Below are 19200 nucleotides of genomic sequence, written 5' to 3'. Positions count from 1 at the left end.
TAACTCTGGATGATTTGCAGAACAAAACGCCAAATTTAAAGAAGTTGAGGGACACAGAAATAAGATTTAAACAAAAAATTGACAAACGACGTACAATGAAAAGGGTATTTGCAGATGAGGAACGACGGAAAGCATCGGAACGAATGAAGAGATACTGGGCCACTCGGAAGGGGAAAATACCAAAGAAGAGGACCAGAAATGATTGACTGAAGTGGTCCAATGAGGCCATAAAAGCAGAAGAAGAAGAAGAAGAAGAAGAAGAAGAAAACCCCATGTAATTCCAAGCATGTGTGTCAATTTGTACCTCTCTATCTACATTATTCCGTGATTTACTCAGTTTTCAAGTTTATACTGACTTTTCGATCACCCGGTACATTTAAAAGTCATGAACTGCTAACCGCAAACATGCGTCGCTGGTACTGAATGTAACGCTTATGAAATGTACACTTACCAGCCAGAACGTTATGACGACCTACACAATAGCCGGTGGGTAACAGCCGCGACGCGTCGTCGCATGGAAGCGATGAGGCGTTGCTGGGTCGATGGAGCCATTTGGCACCACATCTGCTCACACAAGCCACCTAATTCCGGGGAGGAGGGCGATGACCTCTGACGCCATGTTCAGTCACAACCCAGATTTCTTCGATCAGGTTCCGATCTGGCGAGCTGGGGGCCCAGCACATCATCTGGAACTCGCCACTGTGTTCCTCAGACACAGATACAGAATAACGCCAACGTCGGGAAACATGATCGTCATGAAGAAGTGTGCCTGGGCTGCAACCGGAGTGCGATACTGCTCGGTCATCACGGTGCCACTGGACCCATGGATGCACACGCGAATCTCCCCCAGAGCATAATGGAATCGCCGACAGCTTGTCTCCGTCCCGCAGTACATGTGTCAAGTAGCTGTTCCCCTGGAAGGCGACGGATTCGCGACCTGCCATCGGCGTGATGAAGAAGGTAAATTTACCAGACGAAGGAACGCTCTCCCAATGCTCCAACGTCCAGTATCTATGGTCACGTGCCCACCTGAGTCGTACTTTCGGTGTCGCGATGTCGTGGTGTTAACATTGGCACGTGATTGGGTCGTCGGCTGCGGAGGCCCATCTTTAAAAGTGTTCGGTGCGCCGTGTGTTCAGATACACTTTTATTCTGCCCCTCGTTAAAGTCTGGTGTTAGTTGCGCCGTAGTTTGCTGCCTGCCCTGTTTTTACCTGTCTGCCCAGCCTAAGACGTCTGTCATCTCTAATGGGGGGTGGACGCCCAACCCCACGGCGTCTGGACGCGGTTTTACCTTGAAGAAACTCACCACAGAACTCCTCCAACACCCGACAACTCGTGCAGTTTCCGAAGTGGTCGTGCCGAACCTCTGGGCAATCCCACTCTGCCCTCGGTCAAATTCAGACAGATGGCGCGCCTTTCCCGTTCTGCATAAGGGCAGCGCTCTCATTGATACTACATGCAGTGTGCACGTGTCTAACTCTCCCTTTGACACTACTATCGTTTGGACGGCTTTATACCGATAGTACGTCGGCGGTCACAAGGCTCTGGCTTATCAGTATATGTGTTGTTGCTGACTCTCTGGGCACGAGCTGAACATGCCATTTCTGGTGTAACCGCCAGACACCACACTTGCTAGGTGGTAGCCTTTAAATCGGCCGCGGTCCGTTAGTATACGTCCGACCCGCGCGTCGCCACTATCAGTGATTGCAGACCGAGCGCCGCCACACGGCAGGTCTAGTCCGGAGAGACTCCCTAGCACTCGCCCGACTTTTACAGCCGACTTTGCTAGCGATGGTTCACTGTTTACATACGCTCTCATTTGCAAAGACGACAGTTTAGCATAGCCTTCAGCTACGTCATTTGCTACGACCTAGCAAGGCGCCATATTCAATTACTATGGGTGTATTCTGAACAGATAATATTGTGAATCATGTACCGTCAAGAGCGACGTTCATCATTAATGGATTAAAGTTAAGTATCAAACTAATTAAGTCCGCTTTCTGAATTCTCATTCCTTGTCATGTTCCAGACCTCACGTCAGTATAGTTCTACCCTCCTCACGCCAGCCTGCGTGAGCTAAAACGCGTGCATTTCGGCCTCCACTAGTAACACGGTGTTGGCTCTTCTGCCAACACAACACCATTTATGGCTCTGAGTACTATGGGACTTAACATCTCAGGTCATCAGTCCCCTAGAACTTAGAACTACTTAAACCTAACTAACCTAAGGACATCACACACATCCATGCCCGAGGCAGGATTCGAACCTGCGACCGTAGCCGTCGCGCGGTTCCAGGCAGAAGAGCCTACAACCGCTCAGCCACACCGGCCGGCATGCCATTTAAGAAACAATTAATCAGTCCTCAAGGAAGTAAACTGTAAAACCAGTTTAGCATCAATAGAAGACAAGACGTCTGTATAGTAAATTTAGATATTTATTTTCTCACGTCATGTTAGAAAAATCTTTGACTAGGATTTTTTGTTACATCTTTTATCCTTACGTGTATGTTGTCATTACTTTGATTCGCTTAGGTACAAAAATTTTTAGTCCATAAACAGACTTCACACACAAGCAACTTTCTTTAATGATGGTATTCACCTCGAGTTTGCTGATAGATGCTAAAACCAAGATGACTAGATATTTCAGCGATCAGTTTGTCCACCTTCTTCAGGAGAGAGGCTATTGTTCCAGTGCCCCGCTGAACAATGATGCTAACGCTGGAAATCTTCGTCCTATACAGACACCTGTACCGTACACGGCGCATGCGCCGTCCACCACAGGTGCTGGCCCAAAAAATGGGACTGTGGTGCTGCCCATAGTGGAGCATCGCACCAAAGAACGTTGCGATTTAATGCAGCACAATATAAGGTTTCATGTCCTGCTAACAGGAAGTACTTCTCTCTAATAATCAAGTTGTCTCCCAACCTAATTCCAATTCACTGCTTGTAAACCGGACGCACCACCGGCAACTATTAGGGTCTCACCTGATTTCACGCCGTGACCCTCGTTTAAACAATGCTCCGCTACTGCCGACTTTTCAAGCAGTTGTAGCTTCGTGCAGCTTTCATTCATGATGCTGGCACGTTTTGTTAGAGAAATATCATCAAGGGCCTATATGATGAAAGCTGAAGCACGACCAAGAATTGTAACAAATATTCTAGACAGTGGTTATTACTCACGAGAATCCGCCAGTCCATTCCAGATTGTCCATGAGGCTCCAGGCGACGTATCCAATCACTGGGACTCCATCAGTGTTAACAGCTTGTAGGACAGCATCAAGATAAGACTGAAAGAGAGTAATTAATCTTGTACATAATCCGAAACTTTGTACACTGTGTAGGAACATATTATAATGTCCATCTTTTGACCAAAATTTAACTCCATTTTCCTGATTTACTCAATGTAATTTTGAGGAAATTACCCTCCCCGAGAAAACATATTTGCTGAAATTCGGTGAGCTTTGTCTCAGAAATGAAACCTATACTAATAACCGGATTTTCTTACTTTTCTATTAAAAAAATGATATTACCAAAATTTATGAAACATCAGTAAACATATTGCGCTCATTCCATCTCCCTCAAGATAAGTGTGTATAGATCAGTACTATACAGAGCCTGGAAATTTCTATTTCAGTATACAGAATCGCCACAGGAAATAGAAATAGTAAAATGCACAGCCATAAACAATGGATATGATGCTATACTCATCACACAATGCCACAAAATACAAAAAGTAAACACAACAAAAACCAGCAAACTAAACTTGCAATTGACGGGACACCATCAATTAAATATGTAAAAATGCCAAATCTTGATATAATGTCTGATGAATTAGGTTGATAATTCAGAAACACATGTGTAAAAATGAGCTTAACAACCACTAAGAGTCTAACTAGGAAGCTTATACACAGTACAAAATCATTAGCTACGTATCGTGACGTATGTGGCTTTTAAACCATTACCTGTAGCCAACGCAACAAATACCATATACGCCAGACTGGAAGAAACTTCAGAAATCGATTTAAGGAGCATATAGACTGCTGCATACTGAAGAAATGTAACAAATCAGCAGTAGCAACACACATTAAAGACACGGACGAACCTTTGAAAACCGCAGACAAGCTGGAAATTTTACGCAAAATCTGAAGAAAGTGAAATAATATGTGTCATGGAAGAAATGGAAATGTTCTTTCGTAATACAAGAAAAAAGATATTCTTAATGAGTTAAGTGAATACAAAGCCTCAGAATTCTTCATCAGCCTTAAGTCGATTCTAATGCAACGGATTTAAGTTGTGACAATGCGAAACAAATGACTGTCAAACTGTCAGGCCGCCATATTGTACTAGTGTAAATTGTTTAAGTCTATGTAGAAACATTGTGTACAGATAAATACGGCCTATCCTGTGCCAGAGTGAAATGATGCAGCAGTGAAATGATGCAATGATATACAGCAGTTTCACGAGTGTTTCGATGAGGCGAATGGAGCTCTGGGACCCCAAAATCGCAAGTGAAGAACTGATACAATAACAGTGTTTCGCACGCGTATCACATAATAGCAATTGATGCAAAACTATGTGCATCTCACACAAGCTGTTGTGTCAATTGCAAGAAACAACGAGGCACAGCTCCACACCATCAGAAGACATCAATGGACATCTATTTCTGGCCATCCACTGCCCCTCCTCCCTGCAAATATCCCAATAGCTACTCCAGCAGCAGAAAAGTAAACTGCCGCGCGGGATTAGCCGAGCGGTCTTGGGCGCTGCAGTCGTGGACTGTGCGGCTGGTCCCGGCGGAGGTTCGAGTCCTCCCTCGGGCATGGGGGTGTGTGTTTGTTCTTAGGATAATTTAGGTCAAGTAGTGTGTAAGCTTAGGGACTGATGACCTTAGCAGTTAAGTCCCATAGGATTTCACACACATTTGAACATTTGAGCAAAAGTAAACAAAAAAATAGTTTACGTTAGTTCAGATTAAGACATCTTCTCTTTAATCAACACATTTCTGTACACATGGGCAAAACGCCCTTGAAACGTACTTCAATATGTTACACTAAATATAAATTCTCTTAAGAGACTGTGGTGAACTGAATGGGGAACTCAGCAAGACTCTCCCATGCAACTATAACCTATGTAAGAAAAAGAAGAGATTCGCTGAACAGGAGGAAATGACTGGTGCCATTCAGGATGAATTAAACATCCGAAATTTGAACTAGATGGGCTGAAATGGGAAACAGATGGTGGTAACTGGATAAGGAAAACAATCAATGAGCGAAAGGAGAACAACTTTTCAATCACTTGGTGCCTGAGGTAGAAGGGGTTTAGCCTCATCCAGCTGTAGGTCACATTAGGGTGCAGCAGACTTCTAGCAAAGAAAATAAGTGTAGGTCGGCAGCAGAAGAGATTAGGAAACATTGGTGTGGAGTATGCCCGATGGTGCAGTACAAATTAGGAACCGCGTAACAAGTGCTAGCCTTAGCCTGGCGACAGAGGACATAGGGAACTTGTGAAAAGATGTTGGCAGAGACGATGAAGTTACTGTAGTAGATGAGTTGGGAAATAACATAGCTAAGGACAGAAATTACAGCATTAGAGGTGACCTGGATGAAACAGAAGTTAAAATGTCAATGAAATGTGAGTTATTTGGAGGACCTACATAACAAATAGCAACCCTGGGCTAACACTGTTGTGAGGTGTGTGAACAATGAATTGAGTACGCTGCTGCTGACTGAAAACGAATCTCTTATGAGTAAACTGCCTGTTGCTGCAATTGGGAGATGTGTGTGTTCTAGACATGGCCTACACCTAAACAGGAGAGGGGAAGATAGGTTAGCTGTGCTTCTTGCAGATAATATACAGGGACCACCATCACACAAAGCGAAACCTCTGAGGTTACTTGTGTCGCAGAGGTACCTTTGTGAGTTTAGACACAGGGTTCAGGCACCCTGTTTTGAAAGAAGTCAAAATAACGGAACAGCCCCACAAAATGCTTAATAATGCACAGAAACGTAACGTTAGCTTACTTCGTTCGAGTATTTGAGGACAGTAATAAGTTAGAAGGGCGTCTTGTTTGTTTCAAAACTTTTGAGAGCTCTATGCCTATTTGAAGACCTTGTAACCACAGGGTTGGATAATGTACATATAAAAAATTACACTCGAGCAGCTTACTCATGCAAAGCCAACATGGCAAAAGAGGAGTTTTTACACATATTAAGATAGAACACAAGTTCAAAAACATTGAGACAAGTAGATTTTGTAGCGTGTATGCTCGTGGATTCACACTGTAAAATAGTTCATTTTGAATTGTAGCTATACATAGATCCACACTGGAAAATTTTGAACTGTTTATGAAATTTGAATTCACTACTATGCTGTCACTCAGATAGCAGCAAGCAATTAATAGTCTGTGGTGACTTCAGTGTAAATTTTCTAAAGGATTCTGATAAGAAAAAGATCTGAAAGAGATATTTCGATCCTGAAACTTGATCTTAGTAATTAATTTTCTAACATGGATAAAGAAAGACAGAAGGACCGTAACTGCTAATGTTTTCTTTGATGACATTCAAAGCCAGAAAGTAAATGTTTACCCAGTAACAAATACTCTCTCTGATCGTCATGCACTGTTAGTTAGGAGAGATAAGATAATTCCTTAAAGCATTTATACTGATCACTGGAAATCAGAATAATTAATGACTCGAAGACAAATGTTTCTAAGAATAGTTTACGTGAGGTGAACTGGATAAAAAATTATAATGAACCAAATGCTAATGTAAAATTTAATCCATTCCATAAAAAGTGCATATCATTATTTCATCTTTCCTCAAAAGTGAATCAGCAAGGACATTAAAGAGGCTTTAAAAAACCATGGATCACTAAAATGATTAAAGTACGTGGTCTAAGGAATAGAAAAACGTATCCATTGGTCAGAACAAGTAGATATCGTGTAGTAGTTGCACACTAAAAAAACTACTCAAAATTGCTAAGATAAGTATTAAAAAATTAAGGAGCATGTGTATAACATAAGAAATCAGTAATTCCGACAACAGACTTCACACTCTGTGGAATGTAGCGAAACGAGAGGCAGGACTACCAGCCGCATATAACATCCACTATATATATATTTTTATTAAGAGTGGAATATGATCGTGTGGAAAATTGCGTAACTCAGTAATATTCATTCAGTTATCTAATTATTTTTAAAGAGATGATAATTATGTAAATCAGAGACAATATTTGTCTCACATTCTTTGTTGATCTATGTCATTCTTTTCTTTTCTTTTGTACCCTTTTGTCGTCTTCTACTGATGTACGTCGCCAACGCAAGACGCGAATCGATTCGAGGTCCGTTGAATGAAAAACATTTAACGTAAAATTATTGTACTTTTATGTTCATTTGATGGTAGAAAACAAATAAAGTCAAATGCGTTAAAACTATTTATGATTAATTATTAAAAAATCATTTCCTCTTTTAATTATAATTTTGTCTTAATTGTTTTATCATAGCTGCAAGAAGCGCAGCCATTGTTAGTTGCGAATATATAGCAACTTCGTCTGCACTTCTGGTCGAAATATCAAGGGTTTGTGTTAAACTAATTTGCAAAACAGTATTAATAATTATTTTGGTGGGACCAATTTAAATGATTAATTATTTATTGAACAAAGGAAAATCTTAATTAAAAAGGAAATCCTCTATTTTTTGTTGGCCGCCATCGTAACTTTTGTCTCAGCGGCAAATTTAAATTACTTGAACCTGCAAACAGTATTCCGATGTGTAAGAAATAAATGTGCACCGGTGGTACTGAACTCTATTTATAAAAGAAAAAATTAATCGAATCAGACTGCATTTTCCAACAACGCTGCTGATGGTATTTATTGTTGAACAAGATTTCATTGCTGATGTATGAGACCAAAATTAAACTACGCACGAATCACGGAGAAAAATATTTCTGGTAGCATATGCCAGTGTTGTGTGCGTTGTGGTTCCCTTTCATGATCAATTTGCTAAGAATAAATAAATCCATCGAAGACAAAAATTATAAAAGATCTGATGTATATCTGTAATTTTAGTGATATGAACACAACGTACAGTCAACATTATTACACTACGTTAGGTGGAATTTTTGTGCAATTTGAACAAAATAATTATCCGGGAGAAGTTGTAGTATGAATAATGAATTATACATGTGTATAATATTGTCAGTATCATTTACAACATCAAATCAATGCAACTGCTAAATAACATAGTGAATTCAAACCGCAGAATACCATAGAGTATCATATCATCCATATTCATTGCATTTGTCCATGTTGATGATACACAAAACCGCCACTCGCAGAACAGGACCACATTACAACTGAGCTACAAGTGATGAGCCACAGGTAACAAACCTATTTAATAATCATTTCTTAAATAGAGTAGAAATTACACTCCTGGAAATTGAAATAAGAACGCCGTGAATTCATTGTCCCAGGAAGGGGAAACTTTATTGACACATTCCTGGGGTCAGATACATCACATGATCACACTGACAGAACCACAGGCACATAGACAGGCAACAGAGCATGCACAATGTCGGCACTAGTACAGTGTATATCCACCTTTAGCAGCAATGCAGGCTGCTATTCTCCCATGGAGACGATCGTAGAGATGCTGGATGTAGTCCTGTGGAACGGCTTGCCATGCCATTTCCACCTGGCGCCTCAGTAGGACCAGCGTTCGTGCTGGACGTGCAGACCGCGTGAGATGACGCTTCATCCAGTCCCAAACATGCTCAATGGGGGACAGATCCGGAGATCTTGCTGGCCAGGGTAGTTGACTTACACCTTCTAGAGCACGTTGGGTGGCACGGGATACATGCGGAAGTGCATTGTCCTGTTGGAACAGCAACTTCCCTTGCCAGTCTAGGAATGATAGAACGATGGGTTCGATGACGGTTTGGATGTACCGTGCACTATTCAGTGTCCCCTCGACGATCACCAGTGGTGTACGGCCAGTGTAGGAGATCGCTCCCCACACCATGATGCCGGGTGTTGGCCCTGTGTGCCTCGGTCGTATGCAGTCCTGATTGTGGCGCTCACCTGCACGGCGCCAAACACGCATACGACCATCATTGGCACCAAGGCAGAAGCGACTCTCATCGCTGAAGACGACACGTCTCCATTCGTCCCTCCATTCACGCCTGTCGCGACACCACTGGAGGCGGGCTGCACGATGTTGGGGCGTGAGCGGAAGACGGCCTAACGGTGTGCGGGACCGTAGCCCAGCTTCATGGAGACGGTTGCGAATGGTCCTCGCCGATACCCCAGGAGCAACAGTGTCCCTAATTTGCTGGGAAGTGGCGGTGCGGTCCCCTACGGCACTGCGTAGGATCCTACGGTCTTGGCGTGCATCCGTGCGTCGCTGCGGTCAGGTCCCAGGTCGACGGGCACGTGCACCTTCCGCCGACCACTGGCGACAACATCAATGTACTGTGGAGACCTCACTCCCCACGTGTTGAACAATTCGGCGGTACGTCCACCCGGCCTCCCGCATGCCCACTATACGCCCTCGCTCAAAGTCCGTCAACTGCACATACGGTTCACGTCCACGCTGTCGCGGCATGCTACCAGTGTTAAAGACTGCGATGGAGCTCCGTATGCCACGGCAAACTGGCTGACACTGACGGCGGCGGTGCACAAATGGTGCGCAGCTAGCGCCATTCGACGGCCAACACCGCGGTTCCTGGTGTGTCCGCTGTGCCGTGCGTGTGATCATTGCTTGTAAAGCCCTCTCGCAGTGTCCGGAGCAAGTATGGTGGGTGTGACACACCGGTGTCAATGTGTTCTTTTTTCCATTTCCAGGAGTGTATAGGGAAAAATAGTTAAAGCGAAAAATCACAGCAGTATGTTAAAAAAGCAACTCTCATAAAATACAGATCTATGAATGTATCAGCAACTTCTCCTGAAATTAAGAATGTTGTTCTCTCAAAAATAATAACTCGACTGGTTTTGATCATGTTTCCTAAAGAATACTAAAGATTTCAAAGTAATAAGCCCTGTCTTATCTGAATTACGTAGTTCATCACTAATTAGGGGCATTTTTCCAGAGAGATTGAAATATGCCGTTGTCAGACCACGCCATAAGAAAGGTGACAGGAGAGACAGTAATAAGTGCAGATCTGTTTCACTGCTGACATCACTTTCCAAAACTTTTGAGAAGGTGATGCATTCAGAGCAGGACCTCACCTGAGCAACAGTAACATCCTCAGCAGATCATAGTTCAGATTTCAGAAGAGTTTCTCTACTGGGAATGCCATTTGTATATTCACTCACCAAATTTTACAAAGATTAAATAATGAAACAACGCCATCTGGTATTTTCTGCTACCTATCCAAGGCATTTTACTGTGGGAATCGCATAATTCTCTAGATAAATTGAATCTTCTGTGACTGATGGTATAGTCAACCATTGTATCTAACGGAGAGAATGCAGAAAGTTGTACTTATTAATTCTTCCAGTGCACTGCACGGACATTACTCTAACACGGGAGAAATCACGTGTTGGTTTCCCAAAGGCTCAGTCTTTGGTCCATTATTTTTCCTCATATATTTAAACGATCTTGTGTCTAACAGTCAGAAAGCACGATTAGTTTTTTTTTCTTTCTTTTTTTTTTTTTTTTTTTGAGATGACTCTTGTATTGTACTCGATCTGAGCATACATACAGAAACAGAAGGAATGGCAAACAGTTTTCTTAAAAGTATCATTGACTGGTTTTCTGCGAATCGTCTCACCATCAATTTTAAAAGACCCAACGTATTTGGTTCTGCACTTCTGGAGGTACTAAACCGATGATGAACGCAACACATGGTGAGGAAACAAGAAATGGTCTGGAAACTTTAGAATCTTTAGGTGTCTCTCTTGATGAAAATTTAAATCGGAAAAACCACATCTTGGGACTCATAAACAACTTAGTTCAGCCACATTTGCACTTATAATCATTGAAAATCTTGTAGAAAGATAAATCAGTGAGATTGACATATTTTTCATATTTTCATTCAATAATGTCATATGCAATAATGCCCTGGCTTTCACTGCTTAAAAATGTGCTGTAAGAATAATATGTGGTGCTCACCCATGATCATCTTAAAGATGTCTGTTTTAAGGAGTTGGCCATTCTGAGTACTGCTCACATTATATTTTTTCCTTCATGAAATTTGTTGAAATTCGTCAGCTGTAGTTCAAAAGGAATAACGACGTATGTACATAATTACAATAGCAGAAGGAAAAATTACATTCATTACTCCGTATTACGGTTGTCTTCAGTACAAAAAGAGGTGCACAATGCTGCAAATAAAAGTTTTTGTAACTTACCCAACGTTAAAAAATGTCTGACAGACAGCAAAGAAAAATTTGAAAACAAACTGAAAAGTTCCTGCTTAACAACACCTATTCATTAAAAGAATTTCTATCGTTGTAATGTGAGAAAGGTGGTGGGTAGGAATTACTGACTCATATCTTTATATTAAAATTAAATGATGCTTATAAATATTCAGCCATATTTACAAATTAATTTGCGATGTGAATGTAAAATGACTCGTCCGACTTCATTACGATTTATCGCGTAAATTATCCATGGGGTATGAAACTAACTGAAGTCATTAGATGAGACTGGTAGCAACAAAATACAAATAATTAATTAATACATTGTTCATATCATATCTGTATGTTCTAATGAACTGAGGTAAGGACATTTCAGGAAGTTTCTAAACGGTAGCATATAAGCATCTTCATATATATCACTCACGATTTTTGCCAATCTCTTCATTTCTCCGAGTTTGACTTCAGCTTCTGTGATGAATTGGGTCTAATAAAATACTCAAAGGAGCTATCGAATACATCGTAATTTTAGAGTCAAACAGAACTTTTATTATGTTGATAGTTCTTCACACAAATTTAAAGCAGTCTTTGCAGGTACATGGTGAGAGATTCCCCCCCCCCCCCCCCCCCGGATATGGTAAAGTTAAAATTTATTAAAAAATGAAACAGCGATAACAAATGACCCTAAAACATCATTCACTTTTTTGTTCTTGATTTTGTTTCACTCTCGCGTTTGCAGAAGTTTTGTTAAGCTGTACTGATCGGAGTATGACGGGTAGGAGTGTTTTGTATCTTGTGTGTTTCTGAATAAGAGAAGACTTAATAACAGTATTAAGCATTTGTATTAAAGTGAAATAGAAGCAGGTTAAGAAGAATTTCTTCGAATTTTATATCATCTAGAGAGGCACTGGTGTTCCCTGTAGTCGGCTGCCTGCATCTACAGTTGAAATGGATGAAAAGAAGTCCACGGTCATTTTCGTAAAATTAACAGAAGAAGTTTCAGAAGATGAGAAACATAATTAAAGTATATATAGTGATGGACACAGAAAAAGAAACGACGCAAGGTACGGGAATGAACAATAGCACAATTTCGTACACGCAGAACATCTCATAATAATGCATTGTACTAATATTCTCTTTTCATTGCAAGCAAAAGGACAATTACCAATCAAATTTCCTTCATTCTTTCCTTTAATTGTTTTTATTTGTTATTATAACGCAAATCGTCGCCAGAACTACTGCAGTTTTCAGGTTTCGACCTTTTCACAAAAGAATATGAACCTTGCATAATTGAAAGCCTATAATTAAACGAATATTGTGAACAATTCTGATCCACAAGAATAAGATGAATGCACAAAAACTTTTATTTGTGTATAAAGTACATAAAAATGACATCTGTAAATCTCATTGCGTGCAGTGTAGCGAAATTCTTCGTAATCAGTTTGTGGATTGATTAAAGCAGTTTCGGTATGTTCTTGTTGGCTTCTCGCATAACATAAAGTAGTATTACGTAAAAAATATGGTTATAATAAATGTGTCAACGGCAAAGAAGCAGGCAGAGGAAAATTCCAGACGATACATGGAAACAGTCTGTACATTTCACTACCACATTAGCCTACCATCATATGCAATATCAGCAAACCTCTACTGGTTCATAACGCCTTTCCAAAGTTTTGGTATCTGACTCAGGAAAACATTTTAAATAACTGAAGCATAATTGAAGGTTTCAGTAAAACTCTATAGTTCTTTACTTTTGCTAGTTTGACGCAGCCTCATTGTCACTGGCATAATCAACTAATTTTATCAATCACATGCGGCTAAAATAAGGTTTCAGCAGTTGCAAATCAAGAAAGGGTCCAGAAAAACAGTCAACGTTCGAAACATTTCACAGAAGAAAAGCCTCCGTCAATTCATATGGGGCTAGTCCCGTGTGAAAGTTAGCGACACCAAATCCGAATATTTAACCTCGTCCGTACAGTAATATCGGTGCTTTTGTGAAGCGACGTGTTACCTGCTCTTTCTGTCACTTTGATATGGTTATGAGTTGCGAAGGTAAGCGCCCATCCTGTCATTAAGATTTAAGCTTTCTGTAGTTTATCCAAATCGATTAACGCAAATTCTGGCATAGAGTCCTTAAACAAGCAAGGAAGAGTTTCATTTTTTTAATTTTCATTTTACCATTACATTTTCCAGTTTTCGCTTCTTAATTGTTACTGTTAGTGATGTAAGGCGAACTGATGTCCTGTATCTTTGATTTTAGATGCAAAATGCTTTGATGCTTCCCGTAGACCAACCTCGGCTAAGTTTCTTAGATTTTTTCACAGAATGGAGGTAAAATAACCTACAAGAGTCTTACTTTCCATGTCTCACGATTGAGGATGTAATGCAATGAATGACTTGCCAAACAATATACCAAGAGCAAACTAGTAAGAATAATGATTGCATATGCACAGAATCCGTTATTTCGTTTTGAACACAAAATATCTTGTTTACTATAGAGTTTGAGTGGTTGCCGATAATATTTCAACTTATGCAAAAGTTTGCAGAGACACATTCATGACTTTCCGTACAATTACTCGAGGACTGCTTTACAATTAAAGGTAACATTTGATCTCAAAGAAGTCTTCTTCAGAGGTTAGGAAAGGACAAGAAAATGCCATGAGCAGTTTCTCAGTCGCTCAAAAAGCTTACTGAACGTAACAATTATTTGTTTATAGCAAGACCTCTATATTAATATGTATGTCACATTATCAAGATAGTTGTCTAACTGGACCGTGGGAGTGAATCCCATTAACGTGTTACATAAACTATATAAATAAGTGATACATATTTTAATAATACTATGTGGATTTCATGGTCTGGCATTTGTTCGAATTGAGGATCAGTAATTTTAGTAAACAGATAGCTGCAGCTAATATTAATGTGGAAAGTTGAACGTGCAAAAAGGCATCCACCTAAAGAAGTCTTTCAAGAACTAAAATGAAAGCTCAAGAGAAGCTGTGAATAAGAATTAGTGACCGCTGCATGTTTCGAAACCATGAAGTTTCCTCCTTCACTACACTAACAACTAATAATGTATTTCGAATCAAGTACCTGATATACTAGTTGACTAGGACTGAGTTACTACTAATCTCCATCAGCAATAACCAATTTTCAGCACCTTCTAAATGTAGAAGTGAACGAAGTTTCTTTTACCAGCAGTTTATTCTTGAAAGAAAGCTGTTAAACTCTGAGGAATAAGAGAATATAAAGTTGAGACGCACGCCAACTACATTTCCGTGCGAGACAGTTACCAAGCTGAACATTTAGAAAATGCAACAGATCTACTGAAGAGGCTGTCTACACTACGCTTGTGCGTCCTCTTTTGGAGTACTGCTGCGCAGTCTGGGATCCTTACCAGATACGATTACCGGGATACATCGAGAAATTTCAAAGAAGCGCAGCACGTTTTGTGTTATCCCGAAATAGGGAAGAGAGTGTCACGGACATGGTACAGGATTTGGGGTGGACGTCATTAAAACAAAGGCGTTTTTCGTTGCCGCAGAACCTTCTCACGAAATTTCAATCACCAAATTTCTCCTCCGAATGCGAAAATATTTTGTTGACGCGCACCTTCATAGGGAAAACGATCATCCTAAAAAAATAAAATTTTTACTGAGCTCACACGGAAAGATACAGGTGTTCGTTTATTCCGCAGGCTGCTCGAGATTGAAATAATAAAGAATTATTGTTAAGGTGATTTGCAGAACATCCATGTCGATGTAGATCTAGAACAAAGAGATTTCGCAACAGTTGCCTTTCTCCCAGTTTTCGCCAAAAATTTTCGTCGTGGCGCAAGGGAAACTCAGTTGCTATGATGCCATAGGGGCGCTTCCAGTGTGTCTAGGACATTCAGGAGAAGACGATATCATGTTATTAAAATAAAACTATTTTTCTCTACGGAGCTATGTTTATTTTTACTGTAGTTGTTTGAGCGCTAGCTCCTTCGGTTTTTGAGTTCGTAAACGACAATCCTCATCACAGTGCCTTGTTTTTCGTACACGATAATACAAATTTACATAAACATGTACATAAAGTAAAAATTGGTTCATAGTTTCAGTGCTGTATAAAATATCTTTTTACACAGTTTCGTTGCGAAATATTCTGTTGTAACTGCGACTATATTTCAGCCTCCTGTATATGGCAATAAACCAGAAATGGGTGCTATGCGATACTTCTCGCGATGAAGCTTTGAAATGGTAAAATGTATCATTAGACACACATAACGTGCATCCATAGGAAATGTGGCATGTACCCGAAAAACTGTCATGGTGATCTCTCCATTGGCAAAATACTCCAAATGAATTTGCATTTCGGATATCCTGGAGGGGGCTACGAGAGGATGGATGAAAACAAAAAGGAGACGGAGCGAGAAATTTTCGGACATCTGAGTTTGCTATCGAAGCTATAAAATGTGAAAAGGAAAATGGAAGGGCCCAATGTGGATATAGTAGACGTCAGTCAAGTCAGATGGAAAGAAGACAAGAATTCCTGATCAGATTAATATAGGGTAAGATCAAGAGCAGCAGAAAATAGAATAATGGGAGTAGCTCGTTATGGATAGAAAAGTAGAACAACGAGTAAGTTACTGTGAACAGTTCAGTGACTGGATTGTCCTCATCAGAATAACGAACAAACGAATGCCAACGACTCCACAAGCAGAAGACAAAGATTTTACGCAGACAGTTCACGGTTAACTCAATATGTAAAGAGAAATGAAAATCTAACAGTTATTGAGGATACGAGCGCTATAGTAGTGGAACAAGTAAAAGACAATTGACAGGAGAATATGGGCTCGGTATCAGGAATTAGAGAGAATAATAACTTCTTCCGTTCTGCAATAAATGACAGGTAATAACGGTAAATAAATTGTCGGAGACTCACATGAGAAGGAGGTATAGTTGCAGAAGACCCGGAGACACGGGAAGATGCCAACTGGATTACATTGTGGTGAGACAGAGATTCCGAAACCAGATATTGGATTGTAAAAGCAAACCACACAACAATTAAGTAATGATGGTCAGTAGGCTAAAGCTTAGGAGAATCTTCAGGAAAAATCACTTTATAAAAAAGTAGGGGACTGAAGCACTGAGGAATGATGATGTGCGTTTGAATGTCTCTAAGGTTGTAGGTCTGCGATAATGGATACCAGAACAGGCAGCTCAGTTGAAGAGACTGGATACCCCTGTGAAGGCCAGTGGAAGAAACCTAAAACAAAATGACTCCAAGAAAAATGTCCGAAGGACAGCTTCAACATAAGGAAAAGTCATTTCTCTCAAAAGCAAGTTCGAGCACATTAGGAGTGGAAAAGGAAATTCACTCTTAAATGTAGAGGAGAGAGTGCATTGGCGAAAAGTGTACATTGAGAGCCTCTACAAGGGAGATTAACTGTGTAGAAGGAGAAATGGGAATCGATTTGGAAGAGGTAAGACATTTCTCGTTTTTTGTTTCTTCCTTTGTTAAGCGCTAAGCAGTCATTCTTTCAACACACATTTGTGATTTTTGTAAGGGCAGCTGAGAGCCCGTCTCCTCACTGTACTCACCACGTAGTACTCGATGCGGTCCGTGTCGTTGATCCCTGCGCCGGTCCGGAGGCCGTTCTCCGTGACCACGACCTGGTAGCCAGGGTACTCGGCCGCTATCCAGTTCAGAAGGTTGCGGAATCCCGTGGGGTAGTTCTGAAAAGCAAAACAAGTGAACTTCGGGACTGAGGCCAAGTTTTAAACCTGCGCATTAGAAACCGTCAGCGAGAAACTGTAAGAGAGTCCTCAAGCCGAAATGTTGGCGGTTACATCGTGCTAACGTAGAGGGAATGCTTATTGTTTATCTGGACACCGTCAGGAATAAGAGTTGCAGGGAGGCTACACCCCTGAAACTGAAGTAGGTTCGTCGCACCCATTCATTACTTAAGCATTATGTTCGAATTTGCGGAAGCAGCCCCTGGTATCTGGTTATCGTCGGAAACTACAAGCGCCGAGAGAACGGTTTCGATCACCACTAACGACCCACATTGTTTCAGCGTAAAGATCTCGAAGAATATCCACTCTGTCTTTTGGTGGTAACTAACAGGTCAGTTTACATGCTAGCTGCTCACATGACAGGTGGTGAGTTAAGAAACCTCGACAGAGCAGGTGTCTCACTGTTGTCCTGGAAAACGCATTCACTCACACATTGTAAATATTTGTTCATGGGTAAGATTCCTATATTGTTTATCACTAAATTATAGACATTTTCAAAATAAAGCTGAAAAATTAATTACAAATGAGATAAACTCAGGACATGATAGAAATAAAGTCTATATAGGTTCAAAAATAATTCACTTCACGTCATCTACCATACCAGACGAGAGGTAAGTAGCAGTATTGCATACAGAATTTGAATATAAATATCAACACAAATTTCACATATTTATCATTGAAGATGGTATAGACTTACAAGTACCTAACTGCTACTTTTTAGTGGCGTCTTTTTGCTTCATAAGTTTATTTTCATTATCAAATTGCAGAAGCCCGTACAAGGCAGAAATTTTTCTGTTTCTAACTTGAGTCTGCTTCTTTTTCACCTGCCCACAAAGCTGTGATTACTAAAATCTCTGTTTGGATAGATGAATTAGAACATGGAATAGTTTGTGAAATCCAACCAAGATGTACCAATAAGCAGTAGTGTATATTTGGTCTTGAAGTTCCACTATATGTTTGTTGGTCTTAAGGTGAGTTGCAGTGTTGGTGCTCCTTCAGCATCCAATGCTCAACTTCGCACCACACTCAGCATTCTCACTGAGTCATTTAACAATTGAGGGTTCTTGCCACATCTGCCGTTTAGCTTGCAGGTAATATTAAGATAAAAGTTATATAAGTCACAGCCGCAAGCATTAGGAATGTTAAACTACAGTAAAAAAGTACAACTAAAATAGTACAACACACCGTTAGAAAACATGCAGTTTTACAAGATCGCGACATCATCGAGTTTCCGAAAGAATCTATATTCAGTCTAAGAGAAAAAAATTACTAAGCACTAGATGGAATTATGCAAATGGGTTGGTTGGTTGGTTGGATGATAGACCAAACTACTTGGTTATCAGTCCCTTTGTCCTCGAACATACATGACTGTAGATTAGACATAGCCTGCTGTGAAAGACCCATGGGAACAAAACACTGGGGTCTACGAATGGTCAACGATGGCAAGATAAGGGACGAAAAGAAGAAAGAGAGACAGAGGAATAAAGGCAGGCAAGGTGCCCCATCTAAGGAGGAGCCCCCAAAAGCAGACTGCCATGAAGGGACATACATCCCCCAGCCCCGCCACTTACCAGAGGTACTCCAATTAGAAACTGCCTAGGAAAGACTAACATCACCGACATAGCAAGTAAACCTTAAATTCTTAGTCTCCTTTATCACCTGCAGATCGTTTGCTGAAGTCAGAGTGAACTATTCCATATTCTAGGTTCCTAAAACTTGACGTTGTAATACCCACAGGAAGTCTGTCTCCGAGATACCGAGCTCAAGAGTCAGTTTACTGGAAGCCAGTTTGTCCAGGCTATCAGAAAGTTCATTTCCTAGGATCTCGACGTGGTCTAGGGTCCATACGAAGGTCACTGAGCATCCACATTCTCCAATGGCATGCAGGGAATCTTGAATAGCCATGACCAAGGGATGGCGACGGTAACACTGGTCGTCACTGTAAACTGCTCAGCAACTTACTACCGACGATTAAGGATTCACCAGTGCAGAAATGGATATTATCAAGAGCATGAGGGATGACTACCAACTCGGCAGTAGAAACACTACAGGCATCCAGAGAAGGAGTGC

The 19200-nt window shown here is 40.8% G+C and overlaps 1 protein-coding gene across 3 annotated transcripts in view; it reads right to left on the bottom strand.

The window, feature by feature from the left end:
- The window catches only part of LOC126094949 (myrosinase 1-like), a 180430-nt gene that overhangs the window by 33044 nt on the left and 128186 nt on the right, over positions 1–19200 (bottom strand). For all 3 annotated transcript variants that reach the window (XM_049909602.1, XM_049909604.1, XM_049909603.1), the window contains 2 exons: positions 16936–17070; positions 3182–3288 (listed from right to left, as the gene is read on the bottom strand). In XM_049909602.1, coding sequence (XP_049765559.1) covers positions 3182–3288; positions 16936–17070 — 242 coding nt within the window. The remainder of the gene's footprint in view (positions 1–3181; positions 3289–16935; positions 17071–19200) is intronic.

The sequence above is a fragment of the Schistocerca cancellata genome, chromosome 8 (assembly GCF_023864275.1).
Source record: "Schistocerca cancellata isolate TAMUIC-IGC-003103 chromosome 8, iqSchCanc2.1, whole genome shotgun sequence".
Classification (NCBI taxonomy): Eukaryota; Metazoa; Arthropoda; class Insecta; order Orthoptera; family Acrididae; genus Schistocerca; species Schistocerca cancellata.
This window is presented reverse-complemented; position numbering and strand designations above follow the sequence as displayed.